The sequence below is a fragment of the Lepidochelys kempii genome, chromosome 10 (assembly GCF_965140285.1).
Source record: "Lepidochelys kempii isolate rLepKem1 chromosome 10, rLepKem1.hap1, whole genome shotgun sequence".
Classification (NCBI taxonomy): domain Eukaryota; kingdom Metazoa; phylum Chordata; order Testudines; family Cheloniidae; genus Lepidochelys; species Lepidochelys kempii.
The window spans coordinates 29,994,530-30,020,763 of NC_136389.1; the positions used below are offsets into that span (position 1 = coordinate 29,994,530).

A 26,234-nucleotide genomic window follows, 5' to 3' on the forward strand; every position below is an offset into this window, starting at 1 on the left:
TGTAGCTCTTCGAAGTCTGCCTGGTACTTAACTATTTTGAGCAATTTTGTATCATCTGCAAATTTTGCCACCTCACTATTTATCCCTTTTTCCAGATAATTTATGCACATATTGAATAGGACTGGGCCCAGTAGAGATCTCTGGGAGACACCACTATTTACCTCTCTCCATTCTGAAAACCGACCATTTAATTCCTACCCTTTGTTTATCTTTTAACCAGTTACCAATCCATGAGAGGACCTTCCCTCTTATCCCATGACAGCTTACTTTACATAAGAGCCTTTGGTGAGGGATCTTGTAAAAGGCTTTCTGAAAATTTAAATACACTATATCCACTGGATCCCCTTTGTCCACATGCTTGTTGACCCCTCTCAAAGAATTCTAGTAGATTGATGAGGCATGATTTCCCTTTACAAAAGCCATGTTGACTCTTCCCCAACAAATTATGTTCATCTAGGTATCTGACAATTTTGTTCTTTACTATAGTTTCAACCGGTTTGCCCGGTACTGAAGTCAGGCTTACTGGCCTGTAATTGCCGGGATCACCTCTGGAGCCCTTTTTAAAAATTGGCGTCACATTAGCTATCCTCCAGTCATTTGGTACAGAAGCTGATTTAAATGATAGGTTACAGACTACAGTTAAAAGAAAAGGAGTACTTGTGGCACTTTAGAGACTAACAAATTTATATGAGCATAAGCTTTCGTGAGCTACAGCTCACTTCATCGGATGCAATGTACTCTGAAGACTACAGTTAATAGTTCTGCAATTTCACATTTGAATTCCTTCAGAACTCCTGGGTGAATACCACCTGGTCCTGGAGACTTATTACTGTTTAGTTTATCAATTTGTTTCAAAACCTCCTCTAATGACACCTCAATCTGGGACAGTTCCTCAGATACGTCACCTAAAAACAATGGCTCAGGTTTGGGAATCTCCCTCATATCCTCAGCTGTGAAGACTGATGCAAAGAATTCATTTAGTTTCTCCTCAGTGGCCTTACAGTCCTTGAGTGCGCCTTTAGCATCTCAATTGTCCAGTGGCCCCACTGGTTGTTTAGCAGGCTTCCTGCTTCTGATGTACTTAAAAAAAAATTTGCTATTACTTTTTGAGTCTTTGGCTAGCTGTTCCTCAAATTCTTTTTTGACCTTCCTAATTATACTTTTACATTTAATTTGACAGAGTTATTTCTGTTTTTCTCATTAGAATTTAAATTCCACTTTTTCAAGGATGCCTTTTTGCCTTTCACTGCTTCTTTTACTTTGTTGTTTAGCCGCGGTGGCACTTTTTTTTGTTCTCTATGTTTTTTAATTTGGGGTATACATTCAAGTTGGTGTTTTTAAAAAGTTTCCATGCATCTTGCAGGGATTTCACTTTTGGCACTGTGCCTTTTAATTTAACTAACTTCATTTTTGTGTAGATATTTCTGAAATTAAATGCTACAGTGTTGGGCTGCTGTGGTGTTTTCCCTGCCACACGGATGTTAAATTTTATTGTATCATGGTCACTATTACCAAGCGGTCCAGCTATATTCACCAATTCCTGTCTCTACTTAGGACTAAATCAAGAATTCCCTCTCCTCTTGTGGGTTCTAGGACTAGCTGCTCCAAGAAGCAGTAATTTAAGGTGTCAAGAAACTTTATCTCTGCATCCTGTCCTGAGATGACATGTACCCAGTCAATATGGGGATAGCTGAAATCCCCCATTATTATTACTGAGTTTTTTATTTTAATGGTTTCTCTAATCTCCCTGAGCATTTCACAGTCACTATCACTATCCTGGTCAGGTGGTTGCTAATATATCCCTACTGTTATATTCTTATTATTAGAGCATGGAATTACTATCCATAGTACCAAAGAATTTCTATTTGGTTCATTTAAGATTTTTACTTCATTTGATTCTACGCTCTCTTTCACAAATAGTGCCACTCCCCGACCAGCATGACCTGTTCTGTCCTTCTGATATATTTTGTACTGTGGTATTACTGTGTCCCATTGACTATCCTCATTCCACCATGTTTCTGTGATGCCTATTATATCAATATCCTCATTTAAAACGAGGCACTCTAGTTCACCCATCTTATTATTTAGACTTCTAGCATTGGTATATAAGCACTTTAAAAACTTGTCATTTTTTAGCTGTCTGCTATTATATGATGTAATTGAATGAGAATTTTTCTCATCAGATTCTACCTGTATTTTATCATTTTCCATCCTCTCCTCCTTACTAGGACATAGAGAATCTCCATTAACAGAGCCTCCCCTAAGGGATGTCACTATCCAAACCATTCATTCAAAACGCTAGAGGTAGATTAATGGTCTGAAGAGATTGTGAAATTTAAGTTCCTTCATGCAGGGACCATGTCCTTCCTCTATCTTTACATAATGTAAAGTATAAGTTCAGCTGCAAACAAATCTCAAACCATACCAAATTATTCATCCAACTGGTTCAAATCACAGATCAAAGTGTGTGTTGCAAAGGTTGTTTCAGGATGGAGAGATTTAAAAAACACCTATCTAAGACCAAATATAAAGGTTTTATTCACCATTTCCATCATGTATAACCAAACTTGGCAATGTGAAAATCATAAGTGCAAATTCTTTTGTCCATTTTTTGAAAACCATTAATTGTTCCTAAACACAGGAAGCACAGTCTGTTCCCAGCTCTCATCCCAACGCAGCTGCTTGGATGCCCGAAGATTTCTTCTGAACATATAAAGTTTACTTTCAGCTGTAGGAAATTCTAATAAGAGCATCTGCAAGATTAAAGAAATAACAAAGAAGTAGTTAAATATCACACTTCAAGCTTCTCCTGCCCCTCCCAACTTTAATTTGATTATTAAAAGAGAAGCAGTAAAGTGGACTCTAGAGCTCTAAGTATTGCAAGATAATAAAATATTTAAAATGTGCTTTCTTGCTTTAAAATTCATACACAAACAGATGTGGCCAATAAAATCCATAACTATAGGCGGGAATTTAGTCTTACAATGTATATTTTAAAGTTAAATCCACAAAGTACAATTATTAATACTCAATACTATTCAATGTTGACTAACAATATATAAAAATAAGTAAACAAACAAATAAAAAGCATCACTGCCCAAAAGTAAACAATGAGAGAAGACAGAGGGAGAAAAACATGACAACCAGATCTATAATCTACTAACTCCAAATGTGCAAAAACAGTATCTTTCCATTAACCATAAAGAAAAAGGAAACAAAAAGGACTTGAGCCTCTCTTTACCTTCAGCTGTTCTGCAAGTTCATTCGAGTCCCTAAATATCAAGCCGTTTTCATCATGTTTCACAAGTTCATGTAAACTGTGAACAAAACCAGTGAAGAAAATGTAAGAACAACATAAAAGGCTTCTCCACTTAAATACCTGCAGAGATTGTTTATGTACTGTAGCCCTATCAAATACTCTAGGGACAGTCTCTCCAGAGGTTCCAGCTTTCTCCTAATTCGTCTCCCTCTATTCAACTCAAATCAGCCCAGTCCATCAACTTAACCTAAAATGAGTCAACCAGCCCTTAAACTCCAGGGCTTGCAGTCTTCTCTTGTCAGTTTCTTCGAGGCAGCATGGCATGGGGCTGTTGCCGCTCCACTATCTCAGGCCTTTCTGCCTCCCTATCTCTCTGTTCTCCTTCCAGTATAGCTGGGCTTGTTTTCCTTATTGGTCCCAGCTGCGGGTACATGCCCCTATGAAGGTGGTTCTGGCAGCTGTGCTGGGGTGTGGTCAGTCTGGTTGCCTGTGAGCAGGGAAGACTCTCCTCTCTCTTCTACCTATGCTCAATATGGGGTTTGTAAGCCCTACTACAAGCCCCACATTGTTAAGATCCTGGATCTCTTAACATAAATTCCATTCCTTGCATTGGGGTACAAGCTGCAAATGACTGAAACAAATTAGTCCTCCTTCCCTAGGCATAAGCCTGTCCAGAACTGCTGCTGTACAAAGTGTATTAGCAAACTGTACTGAGAAATTCCTCTTAGGAAGGAATAAAAAGGGTACAGTGGCAACATGTTATTTCGTTTACCAGCACAGAATAATGTAGAAGTTTGTGCAGCATGCTTTGTTAGCCTGTTGTAACTGAAGCCATTCATTTCCATAATGACGTGTCTTCAGTACTCTATTGTGATGTAACCCTTCTGAAACACAGGTCTTTCACAGTCATGGAGTCTCAATGAATCCAAGGGAAGCTAAGACAGAATAATATACATCTTCTTTCATCCCCTTCACATATAAGAGGTTCAATTATACTTTCTGAGTCTCCCTTACATTGCACTGGACACACACATTTACCAACATGTAGCTTACATACTAGAGTGTAATTTACAGTAAGGGTAGTTTACTTTAATTTGCATCCTCTATTAGCTGATTTACATTCTAACCCCTCTGTTCCATCCCTATAGCATACAAATTACACCATCTTGGACTTCTTTAGACTAAGTCAGTCAAATTTGCAGGTGATGTGTAAAACTGTGCAAAATTACACATTGAAACTTGATACCTGGGTGAGAGTCTAAGTTATACATTACACACCGAGATGGTTGGAAAAATGGATAAGTTACAGCAGATTTGATTCTCCTCTGAATTGGTCCAGGAAGCAGGATAGATTAAATAGCAGCAGTCTGTAACATAGTGCAGCAATTTTCTTCAACATTTTTTTTTTGTTTTGTTTGTTTTGTTTTGTTTTGTTTTTTAAGTGGAACTCTAAAATTTGAAATGTGCATTTTTCACCTGAAGATACCATGATCATACTGAAAGCTAGTGTATTTTACAGGCTTATTAAAAGATCACAGACAAAAAGAAAAGACAGGTTTCAGAGGAACAGCCGTGTTAGTCTGTATTCGCAAAAAGAAAAGGAGTACTTGTGGCACCTTAGAGACTAACCAATTTATTTGAGCATGAGCTTTCATGAGCTACAGCTCACTTCATCAGATGAAGTGAGCTGTAGCTCACGAAAGCTCATGCTCAAATAAATTGGTTAGTCTCTAAAAAGAAAAGAGTCTTCATTATATATTACAGTCATGAACAAAGCTATCACACAGTATTCTATGCTGCTGTCACCACCAACGCTATAGCACAAGACAAAGTATCTTTACATTACGAAAGTCATATTTCTCCCAAAGGATTACAAGTACTTTATAAACTGTAGATACAGTAACCACTTCATCCATCACTAAGGTTTAGACAATCCCAAAGTGCAATGAAGCATCTCTCAAACAGTATATAGAAACAAATCCAGTAGTTTAGAACAGGATATGAAGAAGAGTATAATTTGCAATTGGGATTACAGGTGGTTGTTTTTAAAGCAGTTAATGCCCTAACTTTTGCATGCGTGTGCACACACACACAAAAGAAGCGTTAATTTTTAAATGACCTCTAGAAGTCATAAATCAGTTTTCATAATTTTATTTACCTTTAGCAAACATATTACTGTGTTGTAACTAGGAATCAATTCAATATCAGCAGAAATTATCATATGATTTTGTAGCAAACTACATATTTGTTTAAAAAAATCTATTTGAGTTATTTTAAGCTATGTCAAAGTAAGCAAGCTCTTACCACTGGAAATGTACTGCACATACAGGTAAACAACAGCCAAACATATCCACCACCTTCATAGGCAGATCTAAGCCACTAGATGATTTGTGGAGGCAGACACCCAAATCTGCTGAGCCTACAAATTATAAAAGAAACAAAACTGACTTTTTAAAAAGTATATTTTAAAAGTGATTAACTCTAAAGATTATTTTCGAAACATATAATTTTGTAAACATTAACAATTTTTGATGTAACTTGATGTCTTTGGTGCCATTAAAACAAAGCTACTTGGAACATGATTTAGGTCAGAATTTAGGAACTCAGTGAGTAAAAGCCACATAATTTTTTATTTTTCAGAGCAGCTGAGATTTAGAAACATAAGTAACTGATATTAAAATAAGGGAAAAAGAGAAATTAAAAAACTAACAGACATTATACACATAATCTACCCCCATCTATTTGAAATGGTAAATAATTAAATCAATCCTGCCACAATGCAGGGGACAGGCTAGATGACCCACTAAAGAACTCTTCCAATCCAAATGCCTTTACAATACATGGATAATTTACAGAATCCAAGTTTACAGATATGAATACTCATTACTTAGAAACCACCACAGATATACAAGCCAAATAAATTGACAGTGAGGGGTTGAAATTAGGCAGAACTTGTATTTTACCAGTATTTTATCCATACATAGCTTTTATTGAGCTTCATTTATCTAAAATGCTAAGGGAGTATGAACATTCTATTTCCTAATCTCCTCAGCTACCTTCAACAGCTCAGCTAGAAACTCTCCAATGTTATTTACTGAACAGAATTTGAGAATACATTGAATAGAGACAACCCACTATGTTTTAGCCTACCTAGAAGAACAGAAGGCGGCAAACAGAGGCTTTTTAAATACAGATATATTGGCAAACCTTCAAGATGGAATTCTACACCTAATTACCAGAATAGAAGGGGAAACTGCAGTTTCAAAAATTAAACAATTTCTCAGGCATAACAAAAGGCACAAGCTACAGCTATATACTTTGTTCTTAACAAGCAATTTAATTTTACTGTGGTATTCATATATCTAGCGCCCAAAATCAGGGTTGGCCATTTCCCGGGAAAAAACTAGTTTAGGACAGGGCACTGGTAAATACCAACGTAAACCAAGTTTAAACGGTGAAAGCGGGACGAATAATTGTATCAGGATCCAGCAAGTTCAGCAAATACAGAATTAATCTTTTCAAACTTTGGATACATCCATTCAAAGCCGAGGAATAGGCTTGGCCTACCCACTACATCGAAGTTGGTCTTCAGCTACAGGATGTTGGATGGCCAAGTGGACCTGGACCGTTGGTCTGCAACACTGCATGCTTCTGATTGCTTAATGCTTTAAGTCTACAAGTCTGCATTGTTGTTTTCATATAATCAAATGTTTTCAACTTTTGTTTATATAATATTGAAAACTGAAATGAGTCATAACATGTATAACTTCCTTCAGAAAATATCAAACCAAAATGTAGACATGTCGATGTTCAGTACTGTATTATTACATATATTAATATTATGCCCATTTCAGTTTTACTTTGTATTTGTACAACCCTACATTAATCTACAAATCTACTGCTTTACATAACCACAATTGGAATATGTAACTAAAAATAAGTATAAAGTGACATCATTAACTAAACAGTTTTAAACACAGACATAGATTACCCAAATTGCTTAATGCAGGTTCCCATCTTTCTTGAAATCATTTCAATATAAAATGCCTTAAACTGGGACTAACTCATTTTTCCTGAGGCGCTAAAAACCATGATTTCACCTGGTAAAAACCATCTCTGATAAATACCACGCCATCCCTACCCAAAATTATCAATAGCTATCCATAGCCTTTGCTTAAGCCTCACACATTGTTCTTGAGTCTTTAAAGCTTTTTCAGCAACTGTAATCCATTATTTACCAAGTAGAACAGGATAATCCTCTGCTTCTAGCCACGGTGTACAGATCTGGATGTGTTTAAAGTGCATTTTGTCTATCAGTCTGTTGTAGTGCTTTTTTAGAGGCCCTTTACCTTTTAAAAGGAAAACAAAAACAAATATATATTAGTGTTTTTGCTGTGAGCACCCAAAGTGGGGTTTTTTCTGCACATTAAAGTCTAGGGATATAGAGCAAACCTCATTTGTCTTCCTAGATTATAAAGTATTAGAAGAAGGGGCTGCATCATTCATCAGTGTTCATATAGGGCCTAGCAGGGTGATAGTGAATCCGACTGGGTCTTCTGAGGGCAACCATGAGATAAAATGCTGTATCGTAGATACACCATTATCAGATGCAAATCAACTGAAAGATGGCACCCTCCAGCAGCACAGTGCCCTTTTATCATCATGCTAAGTTATTAGTTTAGTACAAGGAGGAAAGAATACCATTTGTTGAACCATCTATACCATTTTGCAAAAACCTCAAATTCAACGGTTGGTCTCCTTCCCAAGTACTAGCCAAATTCCTCCCTACTTAGCAATAGGCTAAATACCATTTAAACCACATTTTAAGTTGTTTTACCAGCATTTCTTCACTATTCAAATTCTGAAAATACATCCAAAGGACTTACAGAGTACAATAAAATGGCTAGATTCGTATACTGTGGCATATATTTTATTTTAAAATGCCTAACATGCCACCATTGGTTTGCTTTTTCTCCAACCACTGATCTGGTAAATTAGTGCCAAACAAATATTTTTTGAAAGACACACAAAAATCAATGTAAGAGTCAATATAATGGGATGATAAAAATTAATCCTCCAGCATCAGCACCGAAAGGGAACAGAAAATTACCATGTAAAAGTGGTACCTGTTATCACACATACTAAAGAAGGAAGCTTGATTCCATCACTGACATACTCTTCATAATCTGCAGAACAGATCAAAGTTATTTTGTGTATATCTAGATACACACCCCCTCATTTAAGAATAATTTTGATGTACAAATGAGAACTCTATTTCAAGTAAATAGTTAAAAAAACACTTCAGGCAAACTAGCAAATGTGGAAATTCACATTGGGAACCTTGATCCTAATTTGGGCCTCTTGTAACAGCCATAATGCAAAGTAATAATTCTTCACAAGGAATCACCTAGCCCTCTCTGAAACATGCCTGATACTTAAAGGAAACTGTCTGGAAGGTGTAGGTGTTTGCCACCCACAACACTGCTGAGCCAAATTCTGCTCTTCCCCCCCACCCCATACAGATAATCCCACTGATTTCAAAGAAGGAACAAGACTTTTCATTTTACAAAAATAATTTAAAACTGATTTAAGAGATTTTTTTTAAATATATATGTTAACATAGTTCCTTTTTTATACTATATAAATAAATTATATGGACATCATGCTTTTAAATGTACAGTTCATAAAATCTGCAGAAACCCAACATTACTCTGTGACCACTACGAGCTGTTTCTTGTTGTTAGGTTCAAGAACACAGACACAGATTACCCAAATTGCTTAATGCAGGTTCCCATCTTTCTTGAAATCATTTCAATAGGTATTTGAAAGTGTGTGTGTGCACGCACATGTTGTATAACAGGGTGGTTTGCCTCATGAGCTGGAGACCTTGGAGCTAAGCCAACACTGATTACAGGATGAGCCCCACCTGAGCCAAAGTACCCCCAAATCAATGGCTCATCAGGCTGATGTGGTTAAGGTATGTCAGTTTCACAGCCAAGGGTACACAAGGGAGTGATATGTCCAACCGCCTTTGACAGCCCTAACCTGGTGGAACAGGTACCCATTTTGCATCTGGGTGAACAAGAGATGGCCTTTCAGTGGGAGATCAAGTGCAATTTGAACCCATAAACTTGAACTTCAGATCTTTAGTCAAGCAACTTAACCACTCACCCATTGAATCTTACATCAGGTAGTTCCCAATAAAGGACAGCAGTGGCTGCACTGAAGGGGAGGTACTCAGGGAGAACAGAGACTGCTAGGATTGGGCAGACTCCAGCAGAGTCCTGGGATTTGGGACTAAGACTCCAGCCAGAAAGGGTTCGGAATAGCCTGCTAAGGCAGGAGAGACCCTGGGCAAGCTAGGGAAAGGACACAAAAGCTCTCCCGGCAAGGAGACCTGGGAGTAGAAAGGAAACATTTGGTTAGGGGACTTCGATTTGGGACTTTGAATGATTTTCTATGAATAAACCCAGACCTGTCTGTGTAAGGAACCTAAGAGAGAGAAATTATTCACAAGGCATTGCAAAGGCACCCCTGGCCACAAGAGGGAGCTCAGTAAGTGGCCACACCACATGATGAGTACAAAGTAAAGCTGTAACCCACTTTATCAAGTGGTTAGAAATTTATTTCCTCTGACAAAGGTTTTAATTGTATCATGCATGTCACTATGATCTTAAGCTTTTTTTCACTCCCACACTGAGAAACTACTCTGGTCCTTAAATGCATTTGAATTTTCATTTGCACATGAAGGCACTGTTCTTTGAAGAAGCTCTTAGAGATTGTTGAGAATACATCCATAAGATGACTCTTTAAATAGCCAAAGAAAACTCCTTGATACTTACCTTCTAAAGCATTTAAAAGAATAGAAAAATCTTCATCCTCTGAAAAAGAAAGGTTTATTAGTGACACTCGTAGCATTTTTAGCTGTAATGCCTTATTCTTTTGAAAAGATAGTTATCATGACTTTCCTCATCTTCACTGAAGTGACTAAATATACAATGTGCTTTTACCATGATAGGTACTATAAATGTAATACTACTAAACAAAAGCCTATAACTCTCATATTATTCCTACTTGCTGCGTTTAATGGAAACTTTTCCAACAATTACACAAATACTAAAGCCAATCAGCATCTCAGAAGCATGACGTTTCACTGTCAATTTTATTAGACATTATTGCCAATTAATTTTAATTCAGGAAGATGCACACTTCCATTCTCAATTACAATACAGCAGATTTTGTTCCAGCTTTAGACTTTTTCACAAACAAAATAATTATCTTAGTGCATAAATATATGTAATAAATGCACCAGGAAATGAAAGACAAAACATTGTAACTTATTAGAACCATTCTAGAGCACCATGCAAGCATATTAAATGTACTTCTAATGTTAGACGAGGGTAGGACTTGTTTCTCTTAATCATTCATGGAGCTCAACATTTACCTTATAACTCCATAATTAAACTAAAAATTTCAACGGATTAGGGTCCTCATATGTAGACACTGAGATAGTCCATACAGCTGATCTGCAAATTCTTCCTGTTAATCAAAGAAATGTATACAACTTTGTTTTTGCTGGCTGTAATGTCCTGTATCAGATCAAAGTTTATGTGTGGGGGAGGGAGGTACAGCTCTAATTTGTATCAACTGTTTAATGTAAAGATATTATAAAAGAATATGAACAATAAACACCAATTTGATTCAAGACCTGTCCAGCTGGTGCTGCTGATGAGAAGAGCTGGTCTTTCTTTGACTTGTGTCACATTTCCATTTCTGATGTCTAGTTCTGTAAATGCAGACTTCTCAACAACTGGACGTATGGAGTCTGTTCTGTGTAAACAGGATTTAAAGAATGTAATTATTAATTCCAAGATATACTATGTAAGGATGTGCATGGATATAATCAAACACTGTACCAAATGGTATGAATTTCACAACATTCTGGTTCCAAATTTGTCATTCAGCACCTCTGGGGGCTCATTCATTTTGCTGGTGAGCATCCAGGTATCATGATCATGCCACTCAGATGATTCTTTTCCTAGCTATCACGAATATCCTAACAATACAACTTCCGAGGGTGTTCCCTTGGCAATCTGTGGAGAGTGTTTAGCATGCCTTCCAATTCTCCAGCCTGTACTTGTTTTACCTTGAAGATGATGGCCTATCGTGCATGGAGTCAATTCATTCTGCACTAAGGATTTTAACAAAGAAGCTGGACTGACTGTCCTGAGGATTTTTTAAGCCATTTCTCATGGTACAGTCGTCATCTGCCATGATATTTATTATATGCAGTGTAGCTGTAGCCATGTCAGTCCCTGGATATTGGAGAGACAAGGTGGTGAGGTAATATCTTTTATTGGACCAAATTCTGTAGGTGAGACAGACAAGCTTTCGAGCCAAACAGAGCTCTTCTTCAGGAGTATCTTTATAGCTGAAAAGCTTCCCTCTCTCACCTGCATAACATAAGAATGGCCCTACTGGGTTAGACCAAAGGTCTATTTAGCCCAGTATCCTGTCTTCCAACAGTGGCCAATGCCAGGTGCCCCAGAGGGAATAAACAGAACAAGTAATCATTAAGTGATCAAACCCGTCGCCCATTCCCACCTTCTGGCAAAGAGAGGCTGGGGACACCATCCCTGTCCATCTTGGCTAATAGCCATTGATGGACCTATCCTCCATGAACTTATCTAGTTCTTTTTTGAACTCTGTAATAGTCTTGGCCTTCACAACATCCTCTGGCGAGGAGTTCCACAGGTCAACTGTGTGTTGTGTGAAAAAATACTTCCTTTGTTTGTTTTAAACCTGCTGCCTATTAATTTCATTGGGTGACCCCTAGTTCTTGTGTTATGAGGAGGAGTAAATAAACACTTCCTTATTTACTTTTTCCACACCAATCATGATTTTATAGATCTCTATCATATGCCCTCTTAGTTGTCTCTTTTCCAGGCTGAAAAGTCAGAGTCTTATTATAACCACTGCTCATACAGAAGCCGTTCCATACCCTTAATCATTTTTGTCACCCTTTTCTGAATTTTCTGAACCTTTTCCAATTCCAATGTATCTTTTCTGAGATGGGGCGACCACATCTGCACACAGTATTCAAGATGTGGGCACATCATGGATTTATATAGAGGCAATATAATATTTTCTGTCTTATTATCTATCCCTTTCTTAATGATTCCCAACATTCTGTTCGTTTTGACTGCCGCTGCACACTGAGTGGATGTTTTCAGAGAACTATCCACAATGACTCCAAGGTCTCTTTCTTGAGTGGTAACACCTAATTTAGACCTCATCATTTTGTATGTATGGTTGGGATTATGTTTTCCAACGTGCATTACTTTGCATTTATCAACATTGAATTTCATCTGCCATTTTGTTGCCCAGTTACCCAGTTTTGAGAGATCCTTTTGTAGCTCTTCACAGTCTGCCTGGGACTTAACTATCTTGAGCAATTTTATATCATCTACAAATTTTGACACCTCACTGTTTACCCCTTTTTCCACATCATTTATGAATATACTGAAAAGGACTGGGCCCAGTACAGACCCCTGGGGGACACCACTATTTACCTCTCTACATTCTGAAAACTGACCATTTAATTTCTACCCTTTGTTTCTTACCTTTTAACCAGTTATAGAAGTTGGACCAATAAAAGATATTACCTCATACATCTTACCTCTATGATATTTACTATGGCAGACGTTCCACAAACTGTTGAAGAAATCTTTTTAATATTAGTTCAGGATTTTGAAAAATCTGAGATTTATATGAATGAGGTCCCTCTTTATGAGGCACATGATATTTAGCTCACTGGGAATTGCCAAATTTCTTTCTTTTGATTTTCTAGTAAGGGATGCTTCAGCAACTATGTCTGTGAGCTTTTTACACCAAGACTCACATTAGCCTCAGTCTACCTTCCCCATATCTATTTAGGGGCCCTACATCAAAGTTCATACTTCAAGCCACAGAGGCTCATGTGTATTCACCAGATGAGTGAAACCTAAGTAAGCGAACAGATCTCGCTCCCTGAAAGCAACTATGAAACAGAAGAGACATTTTTGCCCACAGATGGACGAATACAGAAGATCAGGTGTTCCTGAATCTTCATACCATCTCCAAGAAAGACGGTATTGTTACAAGGATTAGTACTGCATGTGAGGGATAAACCTCCAAATTGATGCAAAATAATTTTATTATAATAAGTTATACGTTTATTTAATGTTACTATAAACCTGCCTTTGCTGAATTTTGTGAGATATTTCCAATTATTTTTGTACACATGGTGGTTGGAGAATAATAGCTCATATGCTTATGGTTTTGGTTGCATATTTTAGTAAATGAAATATTCAGGCTAATTAAAGAAATTCCTGGGAACTTCTTGCTTTCTTACAATAATGGACAGATACAAAAAGCTTCAAGGAGAATACTGCTTCTGTGTGCTTATCACCTCCAGGTACAATTTCAGATCCTTGAAAATTGCATGACAATTTTTATTATGCTTTAATACTTTATATAATTTTTATTGTGTGTGATGCTAGAAAGATCTGAGTATTTGTTGTGATTTTTGTCTTGCATAGTATGTTTGGTAGGAGTTTTCAATGGCAACTTATGGGTGAATCTACTGTAGACTGCAATCTTGGGAACCACTTGGTTAAAAAGACAAACTTCCAAAAGGAGTGTCTTCTCAAGGAGCAGAACACCCACCCTCTCCTCTTACCATCTATGAAGATATTCTTTGTCTACGATTTCACGGAGACATGTAGCACCTGCTTTATCCAGGCCACAAAAGCTAAGCCAAGAGCCTCTCTAACTCTTACTTCTCCTTCTTCCTTCTGAGGAAAAACCGCAGTTTTAAACCCACACTAAGGATTCCAGAAATATTCCTATTGAAAATTTCTTCTTCTATAAGCACTCTAGAGCTTCATTCATTTAACACTAAAGAAAACGTGTATAGTTCAGAAATGTTTTAATTACTTCTAACCTGGTGTTTCCACTAAAGGTGAACACCTTTGTTTGTTAGATGCCCTAAGTTCCTTTTGCGGTGTTTATTCACTAATATTTTGTACCTAGATGCATCTAATGTACTAGCTTTCTGATGCCATTGTTATGTGAATAGTGATGCTTTATGTACTAACATGGAATCAAATGACATTGCTCTAACTGGTTACTAATGCAACATACAAGAAGCCACTTGAATATAAGGTATCTATACTAATTGGGAAATTAGTTAACTTCCTTAACAAATCAAAGACAAGAAACACATCTCCAAGGATTCTTAAGAAGAAACAATGCTTTGAGAACTATTTGAGTCTAAATACTCTAAAAATCACTTAAGTTTAAGACGACTATTTTAAAAGTAAAAGGCTTATGTAGAAAGGAGGAGTGTTTAGACTCATCTGAAATAGAAATTCATCTCTTATTAAACCCTGATAGAATTACAGAGATCTCAGAAGATTAACTAAAAAGAAAGAATTAAGACTCCACCTTTAGAGACACCCTGAAAATTCCCCACCACAAACACAAAACAATAGGATCACGAAGTTGAAGATTTACAATGCTGTTGCATATGTATTAGCAGACTGCATATTCAGGAGCTGAAGATGTTACCAATGTCATCCCATGAAGGTGCTGAGCCAATGAAAGTGTGATAACAGCTAATATTTGGATCCTGCCACTCCCCTGAAAGAGGTGTATCTTCTACCTTCAGTGGGACTATGGAAGGACAAGAGTATACATCTTTCTGAACTGAGATACCAATTTGGCACATTCATCTCAGTCTGTTTAAGCAGCAAATAGCAGCAATAAGGAAAAGAAGCCATAATGCAACATCAAGAAGTAACCTTGCAGTCTAGCATTGTTTCCGCAACATGATGACATCACCAAGACTTCAGCATCACTGGTGAGATAATGTTTGCAAAAGCACTGCCAAAGGATTAGATTTAAATTTTTCTTATATTATTTCCATGTGCTATTATAATTTAAGGTATTAACACTAGATTGTTCAGATGGTATATTCCTGGGGAGGAGACATCGGATAACCTTGACAAAGAAAGAAATAGTGGGATTTATTTTGAAATTCAGATTCCTAATATTCATTAGTTTGCCTATCTTAAGACCAGTCCTTGCAGTGAGTTGATGGGTTTATACAAACACTGCCTTCTCATTTGAGAAAATGTTGAATAGCTTCTTTACATAAATGAGTTAATTATTTTCTTCCTTTTCATAGGACTCAGTTAAGATCATTTACCTCTGCCCATTTATAAACTGTTTAGGTTATCCATAATAAACCAAACAGGATTCATCAACCCTTAAATGAAATTCCTTTGCCAATCTATAAATTGTTTTAGTTACCAATGTACACTAAGACAGGACTACTGATTTTGGAAAACAATACACTTTGGTCTCAAATTATGTAGAGAAGAGTGCCCCCAACAGGTAGGACTAATCCTCCAGAGTATAATCTCTGATGAAAGCTCTCCACAGAGAGATGTACAGAAGACACACTGACTGAAGTAACCATTATTTACTGCTTGCTTGTGTTTTGTTTTCCTTTTTCTTCTAATATTCAAAACTAAATTGCGAGTATCTTGCTTGTTTTTAATTGTGGTGTGCTCTAAGGCATACTAAGAATCTCATGTGACTAAAATAGTAGGGGATCACATCTCTGGATTTGCATTAAGAAAAACAATTATTTAGATTTGGCCTATCAGTTTTTGTTTTTCTGGACTATAGATGTTTAGTAACTTTGGGGATAAAATGATTTGGTATTTGACACCTTAAAAAACACCCCATTTCCACTCCACATGCATTTGGGAATCACATGAGCTGCAGTCAGTTAACAGAGAAGGGGAGTCACAAGCAAGAAGTATATACTCAGTTTCTAAACTAAGTGTGCTGGCCTTAGTTCAGTTAATAAAGACTAACTGCATCTGTTACTTATACATACCCTCTTTTAAATGGAGCACAGTCTTTGGCAAGTTTCATGAACAATTTATGCTGGAGTTCTAATGGTGTTTCCTTAAAAAAAGCAGCTGGCTTGTCATAGAGGGTTATTGCTCTGTAGTGAAACAAATTCATTAGTCAAATAAAAAAATATATAAAAGGCAATTAAAAGCATCAATAAACCAAAATAATTAATTATCTGATTCTGAAAACTCTCTATATTTTAAAAGGTTTTTTGGAATAGAAGAGCTATAATGTTGGACACTTCTGCCACCCTAAGGATGTACAAGAGAGCACAACAGTGCCCCAAAGCTGTAAACAGTTAAGCAGCTCCATAGTCTTGACTTCAATCTGACCACTCATCACATGCATAAAGTTAAATACATGCCCATATCTGCAGGACTGGGGCCTTGCTCTATCAAGAAGGAAAAAGATCTATTCAATGTTTTAATGCTTTTCAATGCGTACTTTTTTTAAAAGTCCCATTTAACTCTTGGGGGCATTCTGTGCCAAAAAATTCAAACTTCTGCACCAAAAAATTCAAACTTCTGCATATTTTATTTGTCAAAATAATGCAATGTAGTCACACCAGTTTCAATTGTTTTGGTAATTTATTTAAACTACAACACAGAAAAAAGTCACAATAACTATTCAGCATTTCCTAAACACATGAAATTTAAGTTACAAATACTTGGTAACTAATACCCTGCATGCCAGTTATAATCCTGGATTTTCATTTAAATTACCATATATACTCGATCATAAGCCGGTTTGTTTATAAACTGACCCCCCCAAGATGGATACGTAAAAATGGAAAATGTTTATGACCCATTCATAAGCCGACCCTATAATTCAGGGGTCAGCAAACTGGCTCCCGGGCCATCAGGATAAGCTGCTGGTGGGCCGAGATGGTTTGTTTACCTCGAGCGTCCATAGGCACGGAGGTAAACCTAAGTAAACAAAGTGTCCTGGCGCGCCAGCTGCTTCCCCATATGGGCCAGGACAGCAACTGGTGTGGAAATTTTTTGGGGGGGGAGAAGCTGGGGGTCAGGGGAGCAACCCCTGTGACCACCCCCCACACGCTCCCCATCCCATCCCTTCCCACCTTATCTGGGGAGGCCCAGGGGAGGATGTCTCTGGCCTGGCCGGAGCTGCTCCAGCAGGCTGGGTAGCACGGCCGCAGCTTGCTCTGGCAAGCCAGACGGGGCAGCACGGCCACAGCATGCTGCAGCGGGCTGGGCAGCGCGGCCACAGCCTGCTCTGGTGGGCAGGGCCGAGCGGCAGAGCTGCAGCTGCTTTGGAGGCTGGGGGGAGAGCAGCGAAACCAGAAACAGAGAAACTCTTCCCTTCTGGCTCTGCTGCCTATGCTGCCTCTCCTTGCTCCCTCTGTTGGGGGTAGGAGCTGTGTCCCACCCTCCCTCTCTATGCCTGCTCATAAGCCGACCCCCTTCTCTGCTGCTTTCCTTTCTTAATAAAAAAGGAATTTGGCTTATGAATGAGTATATACAGTACATTACAGAACACCAAACAGCAAAAAAAAAAAAAAAAAAAAAAGTAGAATATCATTTTAAATTGCTCAGACTTCCACTCATGAAAGTCATACAGTTTTGACTGTATTTTCCACTGCATGCATCCGATGAAGTGAACTGTAGCTCACGAAAGCTTATGCTCAAATCAATTTGTTAGTCTCTAAGGTGCCACAAGAACTCCTTTTCTTTTTGCAGATACAGATTAACACGGCCGCTACTCTGAAACCGGTCACAGTTTTGCTAATCATTGTCCTGCACCTGGCTGGGTACTTTGGGAAGTGCTTAGTTCTGATTCTCCTGACATTTTATTGACTGCTTGGTAAATGTTTTTATTTGCCCTCAAAAGCTTTTTTTAATGGGTAAGTAAAATAAATCCTGAGCTGTAATCTAAACCCATTGTGCCACTTTGGCACAGGAAAAGAGTGAGAAAGCACACAGACCTTCCTAGCTGAGGATTCCCTTCCTGTCATTTAATAATTTTATTAAGATGATGTTGAAGTAAAAGGAAAACAGTACAGAGTTTAAGCATAGAAGTTTCTGGTTATCAGGGAATAAGGTACAGATTATCAAGAGGTGCGAAATTTGGTTTAGGAACGGGTGGCATAAGGAATACATAATCTGCAATCTCCACGACTGGGGTAAAACTTTAACGGGTCAAAGTACAGACATTGACATATGGGGGTATGTTGTTCATGGTATGTTCAGGTGTGGAATATACTGAGTGGATACGATGATGAGGATGGATTTACCCTCATTTGGTGGGATTTAATGTTCCATGAGTTTATGGTTCCAGTTCATATGCTAAGACTTCTTTACATCACTCTGGCAATGTAGGGGCCTTAAAACTTTCACAGGTTTTAATGCTCCTGGGAGAACGGACTGAGAATGGGAACAGTTAACGAACAATAGGAACAATAAGCACTGTGCTACATTTCTGCCTCAGAGAAGGAGATCAATTAACCATCAACAGCAACTTTAACAACTTTTACTACACAGTCAGGGTGCTACATTTGTACGCAGAGAATGAGATAAATTAACTCAGGCAGGCTGCTTCATTTGTGCCTCTAGCCCAGGGGTTCTCACAACATAATTTTGGTAGCCTCAGAGTGCAGCCACCAACTTTTGCTGGTGGCCGCTCTGAGGAGTTTTCCTAAAATACTTAATTAACTTAGGAAAAACAAATAAATATGCACACATATACATGTCCATATCATTTTAATTTTTTTATGTAGGGGTTTTTTTGCGGACTCAATAACAACAATAATGTACAGTTGTCTCTATTCTTTACTGGACCTAAACAGAACAGAAACAAAAATAAGCTGCTTTGCATGCCCAGCCCCCCTCCCAGCCTCTGAGGCTGCTCCAGGCACCCTAGAACAGACCTGCTGCCTGGGCTTCCGGGGAAGAGCCACGTGTCCCCCAGCAGATTTTTTTTTTTTACTTTTTTCTGCATGGGGAGCACAGAAAAATGCAGGCCATATGAATTCTGTGCCCCTGCATGGGCACAGAATCCCCCCAGGAGTACTATGTGCTTATCCAGGGAGCTCTCACACATGCTGTAGCAGAGACAAACCTTAGCTTCTTCATCATACAAAAACAATTTCTAAGCAGGAAGTACAGTATATCATTTAAGAAATCTCAGGGAGTGTTACATTCCAAAAGTATTTATAGCTGTGGGATGCTCTGTATTTTGTCACATCAAGGACTGCCCTGACAAGTGACCGGGAGATGGAAGATCAATCCTAGTTTGCACAGAACAGATTGAGCCTCCCTCATTTTGGGTAGGGTGTGACCATCGTGAGGCCTCAGTAAGCCAACTTAGCTCTTGATTCAGATGCAAAGGCACTCCTCAGGACAGAATGTCCAAGTGCTGAAACCTCCCCAGGCTGCCCTCCTCTGCATTAAAAATATGAGCTGCTTTTGTGCAAAGCCATAAGGCTGCATTTGCCCTTCTGGCTCATGCCCTCTCAAGATCTAGAAGACTGAACTACACCAATTAAAAATATTACAAATTTGGCAAGACTCCTGCTTATTCACATGGCATAAGGTAGAGCTAGGCTTGGCATAGTGGAGTGAATCCTACAAATAGGGACTCATCCATAATGCATACATGACACACATAATACAGCCATATAAACTGCAGTATAATTGTCTTCATTTTTTAACTTGCCTCATAACTGTGACCAAGAATCTAAGCTTTAATTTTGAAAAATTCCCCAGCCCTTATGATCACAAAAGAAAAACTTTCAAAATGTGAAATAATGGTAAATTGATGCAGTAATGTCTCCCTGGGCCGCAGTCTAAAACAATGACGCCACAATGTACTGATATTAAGGCTTACTGAAGTTGGGAATTCCGATTTCCTCCAATGCTCAAATTTCAATACAAGATTCGTCCTTCACTACCACCATTGCCAAAACACTCAAGCACCTCATGCTCGCTTCCGTACCGATGTGCGCGCCAAAAGCCCCAGCTATCCCCCCTGTCACTAACATTTAATTCAAATGGCCTCTCAGACTTTCTTTGAGGGGGAATTATAGAGGAGGGATAAATATTCACTTTTATTTAAGTTTTGTGGAACTACTGAGAGGTTTTACAAAGTAAACAACAAAAGGGTAAGAAATGTTTGGGGACATGTACGTCTACCAACCCTGTATTTCTTGGCCTCCTAGTACCAGAAGCACTGGGGTGGACCAGTAACAATACTTTCATGATAAATATGCTTTTCCAAGTATTAGTTCTGAGTCAGAAAGAAGCTTCTTGGACACCTGATGTCATGTTATTGACTTGAACTGGGACCATATGGAACATGGTTGCAACCAAGGTCCTGTAGTGGTACCAAATCTTATATAAAGGGGGTAAAATAAGGTGTCTCAGACAAGGTTATGGTTTGCTGGTTATGTGTGTATCATTTTTGTAGTTAAAGTTATGAATATTGGCTCTTATATTGTCTGTATTTCAAACTTATGCTATGCTTCTGGGTGACACCCCAGACAAGTTGGTGTCAGCTCTGCCCAGCCTGCCTGATGGCCCATTAAGGACCATCAGCTATACAACTGACCCATTGAGAGAAGGCAGACATGCCTTGCGACTCAGCAAGGTATGCAGGGACATGCCTAAGGGACAGAACTCTGAGGTTTTTCCATGCCATGTAATGGACAGCTTGTCTTTGAAACAAAGAAAGAAAGACCACATGGCAAGAGAATATAAAAAGCTGCTGCAGCTCCTCCATCTTGTCTTCAATCCTGCTTCATATCTCTGGAGGAACTTTGCTACACTGAAGCTTTGAACCAAGGATTGAAAGACCCATCCCAGCTGTGGATGTCCTCCAGAGACTTGATTTGAACCTGCAGTTTATTCTATCACTGCTGCAAGCCTGAACCAAGAACTTTGCCATTACTGTATGTAATTGATTCCATTTAACCAATTCTAGCTCTCATCTATATCTTTTCCTTTTATGAATAAACCTTTAGATTTTAGATTCTAAAGGATTGCCAACAGCGTGATTTGTGGGTAAGATCTGATTTGTATATTGACCTGGGTCTGCGGCTGGGTCCTTTGGGATCAAGAGAACCTTTTTTCTTTTACTGGGGTATTGGTTTTCATAACCATTTGTCCCCATTACGAGTGGCACTGGTGGGGATACTGGGAAACTGGGGTGTCTAAGGGAATTGCTTGTGTGACTTGTGGTTAGCCAGTGGGGTAAGTCTTCTCTGTTTGGCTGGTTTGGTTTGCCTTGGTGTGCACAGAAACCCCAGCCTTGGGCTGTAACTGCCATGCTTTAAGCAATTTGTCTTCAATTGGCACTCTCAGTTGGGTCCCGCCAGAACCAGCATCGTTACACCTGATTATACAGTAAGACTTCTATGAATCTAAAATCATTAGGGCTAGCTAGCTAGCTATATATCCTCATCTAAGTGAAAATCTGTATACAATCGTTTGTGTAAGGCTTTTGACTTACTTGATGTTACAATTCATCTGTAGATCTTCTTTCATTGCATTAGTCACACAAAAGTTGTAGTCAGATAGACGTCCAAAAAGCTTTTCATACCTGACAGAAATTAAACTTCAGTTATAAACCAAACACCATTCCCAACTAATGAGACTGTAACACTGAATACCAATTTCTCTAATCTTTATAGAGATTCTCTAATACCAATGTCTAATCTTTGGAATGAACATTAACATGATTAAACAATTTTGCCTAAAATTATCAGGATCTCACAGAATTCATTTCTCACTTGCCTCTTAACAGGTAAATTATGTCTTTGTTGATATTGCTCCATTAAAGAGCCCTGTATATAGAGCCAACATTCAAGATACAGTAGAGTACATGCTGTCCCCTTTGAGGCCCAGAGAAACCAAAGGCCTGAACTAAATTCAACAAAAGAGACTTACTATCATAACCTTGAAAGACGAGTTACTGTGCAAATCAGCAATACAGAACAAGCAAATCAGAAAGCAATTATAATATAAAGTGTTTAACATAACCTAGTCAAAACAAACAAGGCAAGAAGCAGAATATATTCAAATTTGAAGATATGTAACATATAAGGAATTAATACAGCCATATACACCATCATATTATGACTCCAACCCATCTAAAGAGACCCAGATTACTATTGACTTTATTTATGTGCAACTCATGCATCTCAGAAGCATGACTGCAGCTCAGAGTCAGTGGAAGACACTCAGGTTCAGAAATAATTAGGCCTCTTAAGGCTTGTCTACACTTAAAATGCTACAGCAGCGCAGTGCACTGAAGTAGTGCTTCAGTGCAGATACTATCTATGCTGATGAGAAGGATTCTCCCATCGGCGTAGGTAATCCACCTCCCAGAGAGGCGATAGCTCGACAAACAGAAGAATTCTTCCATCAACCTAGTGCTGTCTACACAGGCACATAGGTCAGCTTATCCACACCACTCAGGGGCATGGATTTTTCACACCCGAGACTGACAGTTAAATCAACCTAATTTTCTAGTATAGACCAGGACTAAGTCACCAGGCTTTTTACAGTTCAGCGTGTACACTTCACATACGAACACTGGTATATGCGTGTACACTCACAATATTTAGCTGTTACTGGAGGACATTCCTCAAAAAGGTATAACCATTTTAACCTTTTGTGAAAATTCCTATAGGATGCAAAAGGAATAACAGGAATAGGAATGGCTCTAAAATTTAACAGAGAATAATATCATTTTCTATAGCTTTCTGGAACCATTTTACAGAATGGTATAACAAGGATAGAATTTTCTATTAGGTTGGGTAGCAAGGTCCAAAAACCCACAGAAAAGGCATTTCCTATTTAATTCTATAGGACACCTCCAAAAGTAAAGTACGTCAATTTTGAACCTAAAAATAAAGTGCCTCTTTAAGGAAACATCTCTTTGTCAATGGTCTCCTAACCACTGCCTTCCACCTTTTTGCATGCAGTAAACACTATACAATTTGTGAGAGGAAAATAAAGACTTCTATACAAACCACTCTGCAATTTGTACTATAGGGTGACTTTTTCCATGGATCAGACTCATTATACTATAACCATAGTTGTGCCAATCAATGATCAGTTTGCTTCTTCGTACAAGGCAAACCATCCAGGTAACAGCTATACTAGGCAGGCCTGGAGGATTCTGTTTAATAAATAAAACAAACAAAAATAGCACCCAATTATGACCAAACAACAAACTGCTTATTAGCTGCCAGAAAAGGAAAGGATTGGACTGACACTGGTTTAAACAATCTCTAGATCTCCGGCTCAAATACGGCCCCTGAGTTACAACTTTTGGTCACAGGAATCAGGCAACTACTCAGTAATATATGTAAAAAGAGGTTTCAGAGTAACAGCCGTGTTAGTCTGTATTCGCAAAAAGAAAAGGAGTACTTGTGGCACCTTAGAGACTAACCAATTTATTTGAGCATGAGCTTTCGTGAGCTACAGCTCACTTCATCGGATTAATCAAAGAAGTATGAATTGTTATTTTTACAAGAGAACACAGAATTTGCAATTTACACTGGTAGACAAATTGTGGTGTTGTTCTGATTAGATTATTTAACAGGTAATTTTGAACTCTGTATTTGACTGCTTAAGTCACAATCTGTGCTGTGTGCAGTAGAATGGATTTCAAATTCTACCCTCAAGTATGCAATTGAAATTTGCTTTTTGTAGAGACTCAAGCATCTCTGCTAAATTCAGTTCGCTATTGTTTGTGCCAATAAAGTCTGAATGCTCAAAAATTAATGAAAAAAGTGAACACAAAGGTTGCAAATACATGAAACAAAATTCACATTTGCACAAATTTGTTTCGACTATTCCTTCCGCACTAGTAGTTTTATCAGTCACTATGTTTTCTGATGTTGCTGGGGAAATGTACTGCAATGTGATAAAATAAACACATAGCTATATATCTACATATATACCTGAAGAAGAATATAAGATGGCCGATCTATCTTCAGCATTGTATAGAACAGTTGTATTGCCTGTGCAATAACTTTTGTAATATACTGGAAAATCTTAGGACCAACTGTAAAATGACAGAAATCTGTGTCAAAATTTCACATAGCACACCCTAAATATGAAATTCATTTAGAATCAACATATATAAGGAACAATTTTTTTTTTTAAGTGATGGCATCCTTTAAAAATTAACACATTACTTCATGGTCTTTGTTTTAGAAAAAAGATAAATTCATAGTGCATGTAAGTAGATATACGCAGCATAAACATGCAATTCCAACCACTTGCTCAGAAGTAGGCCAATTTACGTTAAAGGCATTGCCCAAGTTTTCATGCGAGTGCTCATATTGTTAAACACGATGAAAGTGTATATAGCTTCCATGTAGGATAAACTAATATGCTAATTTTGAGCCAGGTTCAGAACTCTGGTACAAAGAGTGCCAACAGTTTTTTTTGTTTTGGTTTTTTTTTTTAAAAGAACTCTTGTATGAAAGTGCAAATTTTCCCTCCCTCTTTAAAAGCAGCAATGATACCCACTATACTCTGGAAGCTAAACTCAGACCCTAAGAATTGGTTTTCACTGAACAATGATAAATATCTTCAGAACAGAAATAGAATTTGAAATATTGATAACGTGTACAACTAAAAATCATCTAACTCATGGGACTTACCTTGCAATACTTTAAGTTCTGAAATAGATACAATGTGTATCTTTTCATTACACAAAATATCACGGTGTGGCTTTGTGCCTGAAAGAAAAAGAAACTGTTCTACAGCCAGATGTTTATTGAACACACATACAAGAGTGTTACTATAACAGGGCATATTATTAAACTTGTAAAGCAAGGGCAAATTTAGAAAAAACTCCATTTTAATATGAAACACATCCCTACAATTACTGACCCAGTTCAAAGTAGAGAACATCTAGAATACTGAGATGAGCATACGCAGCAGGCGGTACTTTGTTCCGAGTGAAGGAACCAGTGATCAGCTCTCATACTGGGACCAATAATCACCCCGCCGAGGGAACACTTGGATCACAGGGATGCAGCACGCTGAGAGGTGTCAGTGTGAGCATCTGAAAAGCGCTTACGTTTGTAATATAAGGCTGGCCACTGCCACTCTGGTAGGCTGCCCCCAGGTTGGGGCAGGGGCATGAATCTTAGTATGGAACAAGGCTAATCGGAGACAGGTAGCTGCTGTTCAGTGGCTTGATATTAAACATGTGGGCATCTACACTGGTCCCCACTGGACCCAGCTTAGAGGTGGGCTCCAAACCCCTGGGCATGGGTCAATGTGGCTCCTGGGACTGAAGGTGTCCCTGGGTGTTTCACTGAGGAAACCCAGAAGAATGACACCATAGCCATGCCTGGGGCGAGTGGCGGGACCAGAAGAGGTGCGCGGGGGGAGTGGATCAGGTCTCACACTGTGATGAGCCCCCACAGGGTGACCCCATACCTGGAGTAGGGGGGACAAGCTGGAGCTGGGCCGGGGCGGTCTCACTCACTGAGGAAGCCCAGCAGGGTGACGCCGTGCCCGGGGACAGGACAGGACCTGGTCCGAAGGGGGCGGGGAGGCAGGACCAGACCGGTACAGAAAGCCCAGCAGGGTGACCCAGGGGCAGCTGGGCCGGAGCGGTCTCACTCACTGAGGAAGCCCAGCAGGGTGACGCCGTGTCCGCGCCGGGCCAGGGCCAGCGCGTGGTACTGCATGCGAGGGCTGCGGCCCAGGTCGCCCAGCACCGCCACGCACACCCGCCCTCGGGCCCCCTCGGGCCCGGCCGGCCGCCTCCGCAACCACAGCAGCGCCGCGCACAGCGCCAGCCCCGCCACCGCCAGCAGCAGCAGGGGCATCGCGGGGGCCGCCATGTTGTGACGCTGACGTGGTCGGGGGGGAGGGGAGGCGGCACGGAGAGGAAAAGCCGCTCAGCGCGCGCAGAGAACTTAGAGCGTATTCACAAGGGCCGCCATCTTGGCGTCAGAGCGAGGCTGCCTGCTCGGGCCAGGCCCGGAGCCCAGGGGGCGGGGACGCCAGGGGGAGGC

The 26,234-nt window shown here is 39.1% G+C and overlaps 1 protein-coding gene across 4 annotated transcripts; it reads right to left on the reverse strand.

Annotated features, from left to right (window-relative positions):
- Positions 1–99: 99 nt before the first annotated feature.
- ALG1 (ALG1 chitobiosyldiphosphodolichol beta-mannosyltransferase) lies at positions 100–26,180 on the reverse strand. 4 transcript variants are annotated; one of them, XM_073362532.2, is made up of 13 exons: positions 25,841–26,180; positions 24,864–24,941; positions 24,156–24,259; positions 23,220–23,368; positions 21,695–21,784; positions 16,209–16,319; positions 10,968–11,089; positions 10,102–10,140; positions 8,386–8,445; positions 7,498–7,608; positions 5,564–5,678; positions 3,242–3,317; positions 2,516–2,753 (listed from the first exon to the last, which is right to left on the reverse strand). In XM_073362532.2, exons 1-13 carry the CDS (start codon positions 26,058–26,060, stop codon positions 2,622–2,624), a joined length of 1,407 nt encoding a protein of 468 aa, XP_073218633.2. In that variant the 5' UTR covers positions 26,061–26,180; the 3' UTR covers positions 2,516–2,621. The 4 variants fall into 4 exon arrangements, with proteins under 4 accessions (XP_073218635.2, XP_073218633.2, XP_073218636.2 ...); XM_073362534.2 differs by lacking the exon at positions 8,386–8,445 and having other exon boundaries at positions 100–2,753; XM_073362535.2 differs by lacking the exons at positions 8,386–8,445; positions 10,102–10,140 and having other exon boundaries at positions 25,841–26,179.
- Positions 26,181–26,234: the final 54 nt, after the last annotated feature.